The sequence below is a fragment of the Palaemon carinicauda genome, chromosome 1 (genome assembly GCF_036898095.1).
Source record: "Palaemon carinicauda isolate YSFRI2023 chromosome 1, ASM3689809v2, whole genome shotgun sequence".
NCBI classification, from domain to species: domain Eukaryota; kingdom Metazoa; phylum Arthropoda; class Malacostraca; order Decapoda; family Palaemonidae; genus Palaemon; species Palaemon carinicauda.
The window spans coordinates 44,273,726-44,279,450 of record NC_090725.1 but is presented as its reverse complement, the minus strand read 5'-3'; the positions used below and the strand labels follow the sequence as shown (position 1 = coordinate 44,279,450).

Genomic DNA, 5,725 nt, shown 5'->3' with positions numbered 1-5,725 from the left:
CCAGCCCAGATCCAATCCTCGTGGATCCAGCCCAGCACCAATCCTCATGGATCCAGCCCAGCACCAATCCTCATGGATCCAGCCCAGCATCAATCCTCATGGATCCAGCAAAGCACAAATCCTCAAGGATCAGGCCAAGCACAAATCCTCAAGGATCCAGCCCAGCACCAATCCTCATGGATCCAGCCCAGCACCAATCCTCAAGGATCCAGCCCAGCACCAATCCTCATGGATCCAGCCCAGCACCAATCCTCATGGATCCAGCCAAGCACCAATCCTCAAGGATCAGGCCAAGCACCAATCCTCCAGGATCCAGCCCAGCACCAATCCTCAAGGATCTAGCCAAGAAGAAATCCTCAAGGAACCAGCCCAGCACCAATATTCATGGATCCAGCCTAGCACCAATCTTCATGGATCCAGCCCAGCACCAATCCTCAAGGATCCGGCCAAGCACCAATCCTCCAGGATCCAGCCCAGCACCAATCTTCATAGATCCAGCCCAGCACCAATCCTCAAGGATCTAGCCAAGCAGAAATCCTCAAGGAACCAGCCCAGCTCCAATCTTCATGGATCCAGCCCAGCACCAATCTTCATGGATCCAGCCCAGCACCAATCCTCAAGGATCTAGCCAAGCAGCAATCCTCAAGGAACCAGCCAAGCACCAATCTTCATGAATCCAGCCCAGCACCAATCCTCTTGTATCCAGTCAAGCACCAATCCTCATGAATCCAGCCCAGCACCAATCCTCAAGGATCTAGCCAAGCACCAATCCTCAAGGAACCAGCCCAGCACCAATCTTCATGGATCCAGCACATCATCAATCCTCAAGGATCTAGCCAAGCACCAATCCTCAAGGATCCAGCCCAGCACCAATCCTCAAGGATCCAGCCCAGCACCAATTCTCAAGGATCCAGCCAAGCACCAATCCTCAAGCATCCAGCCAGCAAAAATCCTCATGGATCCAGCCCAGCAACAATCCTAAAGGATCCTGCCCAGCACCAATTCTCAAGGATCCAGCCAAGCACCAATCCTCTAGGATTCAGCCAAGCAGCATTCCTCAAGGAAGCAGCCCAGCACCAATCTTCATGAATCCAGCCCAGCACCAATCCTCAAGGATCCAGCCCAGCATCAATTCTCAAGGATCCAGCCAAACACCAATCCTAGAGGATCCAGCCAGCAAAAATCCTCATGGATCCAGCCCAGCACCAATCCTCTAAGATCCAGCCCAGCACCAATCTTCATGGATCCAGCCCAGATTTAATCCTCAAGGATCCAGTCAAGCATCAATCCTCAAGGATCCAGCCCAGCACCAATCCTCAAAGATCCAACCCGGCACCAATTCTCAAGGATCCAGCCAAGCACCAGTCCTCAAGGATCCAGCGCTGCACCAATTCTTAAGGATCCAGCCCAGCACAAATCCTCACGGATACATCCAAGCACCAATCTTCATGGATCCAGCCCACCAACATTTCTCAAGGATCCAGCCCAGCACAAATTCTCAAGGATCCAGCCCAGCACAAGTCCTCAAGGATACAGCCAAGCACCAATCCTCATGGATCCAACCCAGCACCAGTTCTCAAGGATCCAGCCCAGCACCAATTTTCAAGGATACAGCCCAGCACAAATCCTCAAGGATACAGCCCAGCAAAAATCCTCAAGGATACAGCCAAGCACCAATCTTCATGGATCCAGCCCAGCAACAATCCTCAAGGATCTAACCAAGCACCAATCTTCAAGGATCCAGTCCAGCACCAATTCTCAAGGATCCAGCCAAGCACCAGTCCTCAAGGATCACGCCCTGCATGAATTCTTAAGGATCCAGCCCAGCACAAATCCTCAAGGATACAGCCAAGCACCAATCCTCATGGATCCAGCCCAGCACCAGTTCTCAAGGATCCAGCCCAGTACCAATTCTCAAGTATCCAGCCCAACACAAATCCTCAAGGATCCAGCCCAGCACCAATCTTCATGGATCCAGCCCAGCACCAATCCTCAAGGATCTGGCCAAGCACCAATCCTCCAGGATCCAGCCCAGCACCAATCTTCATGGATCCAGCCCACCACCAATCCTCAAGGATCTAGCCAAGCAGAAATCCTCAAGAAACCAGCACAGCATCAATCTTCATGGATCCAGCCCAGCACCAATCTTCATGGATCCAGCCCAGCAACAATCCTCAAGGATCTAGCCAAGTAGCAATCCTCAAGGAACCAGCCCAGCACCAATCTTCATGAATCCAGCCCAGCACCAATCCTCATGTATCCAGCCAAGCACCAATCATCATGAATCCAGCCCAGCACCAATCCTCAAAGATCTAGCCAAGCACCAATCCTCAAGGAACCAGCCCAGCACCAATCTTCATGGATCCAGCCCAGCATCAATCCTCAAGGATCTAGCCAAGCACCAATCCTCAAGGATCCAGCCCAGCATCAATCCTCAAGGATCCAGTCCAGCACAAATTCTCAAGGATCCAGCCAAGCACCAATCCTCAAGTATCCAGCCAGCAAAAATCCTCATGGATCCAGCCCAGCACCAATCCTAAAGGATCCAGCCCAGCACCAATTCTTAAGGATCCAGCCAAGCACCAATCCTCTAGGATCCAGCCAAGCAGCAATCCTCAAGGAACTAGTTCAGCACCAATCTTCATGAATCCAGCCCAGCACCAATCCTCAAGGATCCAGCCCAGCATCAATTCTCAAGGATCCAGCCAAACACCAATCCTAGAGGATCCAGCCAGCAAAAATCCTCATGGATCCAGCCCAGCACAAATCCTTAAGGATCTAGCCAAGTACCAATTATCAAGGATCCAGCCAAGCACCAATCCTCTAGGATCCAGCCCAGCACCAATCTTCATGGATCCAGCCCAGATTTAATCCTGAAGGATCCAGCCAAGCATCAATCCTCAAGGATCCAGCGCTGCACCAATTCTTAAGGATCCAGCCCAGCACAAATCCTCAAGGATACATCCCAGCACCAATCCTCATGGATCCAGCCCACCAACATTTCACAAGGATCCAGCCCAGCACAAATTCTCAGGGATCCAGCCGAGCACAAATCCCCAAGGATACAGCCAAGCACCAATCCTCATGGATCCAGCCCAGCACAAGTTCTCAAGGATCCAGCCCAGCACCAATTTTCAAGGATACAGCCCAGCACAAATCCTCAAGGATAAAGCCCAGCAAAAATCCTCAAGGATACAGCCAAGCACCAATCTTCATGGATCCAGCCCAGCACCAATCCTCAAGGATCTAACCAAGCACCAATCTTCAAGGATCCAGCCCAGCACCAATTCTCAAGGATCCAGCCAAGCACCTGTCCTCAAGGATCCAGCCCTGCACCAATTCTCAAGGATCCAGCCCAGAACAAATCCTTAAGGATACAGCCAAGCACCAATCCTCATGGATCCAGCCCAGCACCAGTTCTCAAGGATCCAGCCCAGCACCAATTCTTAAGGATCCAGCCCAGCACAAATCCTCAAGGATCCAGCCCAGCACCAATCTTCATGGATCCAGCCCAGCACCAATCCTCAAGGATCCGGCCAAGCACCAATCCTCCAGGATCCAGCCCAGCACCAATCTTCATGGATCCAGCCCAGCACCAATCCTCAAGGACCTAGCCAAGCAGAAATCCTCAAGGAACCAGCCCAGCACCAATTTTCATGGATCCAGCCCAGCACCAATCTTCATGGATCCAGCCCAGCACCAATCCTCAAGGATCTAGCCAAGCAGCAATCCTCAAGGAACCAGCCCAGCACCAATCTTCATGAATCCAGCCCAGCACCAATCCTCATGTATCCAGCCAAGCACCAATCCTCATGAATCCAGCCCAGCACCAATCCTCAAGGATCTAGCCAAGCACCAATCCTCAAGGAACCAGCCCAGCACCAATCTTCATGGATCCAGCCCAGCATCAATCCTCAAGGATCTAGCCAAGCACCAATCCTCAAGGATCCAGCCCAGCACCAATCCTCAAGGATCCAGTCCAGCACCAATTCTCAAAGATCCAGCTCAGCACCAATCCTCAAGTATCCAGCCAGCAAAAATCCTCATGGATCCAGCCAAGCACCAATCCTAAAGGATCCAGCCCAGCACCAATTCTCAAGGATCCAGCCAAGCACCAATCCTCTAGGATCCAGCCAAGCAGCAATCCTCAAGGAACCAGCCCAGCACCAATCTTCATGAATCCAGCCCAGCACCAATCCTCAAGGATCCAGCCCAGCATCAATTCTCAAGGATCCAGCCAAACACCAATCCTAAAGGATCCAGCCAGCAAAAATCCTCATGGATCCAGCCCAGCATCAATCCTTAAGGATCTAGCCAAGTACCAATTCTCAAGGATCCAGCCAAGCACCAATCCTCTAGGATCCATCCCAGCACCAATCTTCATGGATCCAGCCCAGATTAAATCCTCAAGGATCCAGCCAAGCATCAATCCTCAAGGATCCAGCCCAGCACCAATCCTCAAAGATCCAACCCGGCCCAAATTCTCAAGGCTCCAGCCAAGCACCAGTCCTCAAGGATCCAGCGCTGCACCAATTCTTAAGGATCCAGCCCAGCACAAATCCTCAAGGATACATCCCAGCACCAATCCTCATGGATCCAGCCCACCAACATTTCTCAAGGATCCAGCCCAGCACAAATTCTCAAGGACCCAGCCCAGCACAAATCCCCAAGGATACAGCCAAGCACCAATCCTCATGGATCCAGCCCAGTACCAGTTCTCAAGGATCCAGCCCAGCACCAATCTTCAAGGATCCAGCCCAGCACCAATTCTCAAGGATCCAGCCAAGCACCAGTCCTCAAGGATCCAGCCCTGCACCAATTCTTAAGGATCCAGCCCAGCACAAATCCTCAAGGATACAGCCAAGCACCAATCCTCATGGATCCAGCCCAGCACCAGTTCTCAAGGATCCTGCCCAGTACCAATTCTCAAGGATCAAGCCCAGCCCAAATCCTCAAGGATCCAGCCCAACACCAATCTTCATTGATCCAGCCCAGCAACAATCTTCAAGGATCTAGCCCAGCACCAATCCTCAAGGATCCAGCCCAGCACCAATTCTCAAGGATCCAGCCAAGCACCAGTCCTCAAGGATCCAGCCCTGCACCAATTGTTAAGGATCCAGCCCACCAATAATTCTCAAGGATCCAGCCCAGCATAAATTTTCAAGGATCTAGCCCAGCACAAATCCTCAAGGATACAGCCAAGCACCAATCCTCATGGATCCAGCCCAGCACCAGTTCTCAAGGATCCAGCCCAGCACCAATTCTCAGGGATACAGCCCAGCACAAATCCTCAAGGATACAGCCAATCACCAATCCTCATGGATCCAGCCCAGCACCAGTTCTCAAGGATCCAGCCCAGCACCAATTCTTAAGGATACATCCAAGCACCAATTCTCAGGGAACAGCCCAGCACAAATCCTCAAGGATACAGCCAATCACCAATCCTCATGGATCCAGCCCAGCACCAGTTCTCAAGGATCCAGCCCAGCACCAATTCTCAAGGATACAGCCCAGCACAAATCCTCAAGTATACAGCCAAGCACCAATCTTCATGGATCCAGCCCAGCACCAGTTCTCAAGGATCCAGCCCAGTACCAATTCTCAAGGATCCAGCCCAGCACAAATCCTCAATGATCCAGCCCATCACCAATCTTCATGGATCCAGCCCAGCACCAATCCTCAAGGATCTAGCCCGGCACCAATCCTCAATGATCCAGCCCAGCAC

The 5,725-nt window shown here is 51.9% G+C and overlaps 1 protein-coding gene across 1 annotated transcript; it reads left to right on the top strand.

The window, feature by feature from the left end:
• The first annotated feature begins 670 nt into the window (after window positions 1-670).
• LOC137641711 (mucin-4-like) lies at window positions 671-4,826 on the top strand. The gene is made up of 6 exons (XM_068374509.1): window positions 671-969; window positions 1,270-2,190; window positions 2,421-2,786; window positions 2,880-3,312; window positions 3,589-3,788; window positions 3,953-4,826. Exons 1-6 carry the CDS (start codon window positions 671-673, stop codon window positions 4,824-4,826), a joined length of 3,093 nt encoding a protein of 1,030 aa, XP_068230610.1.
• The last annotated feature ends 899 nt before the right edge of the window (window positions 4,827-5,725 follow it).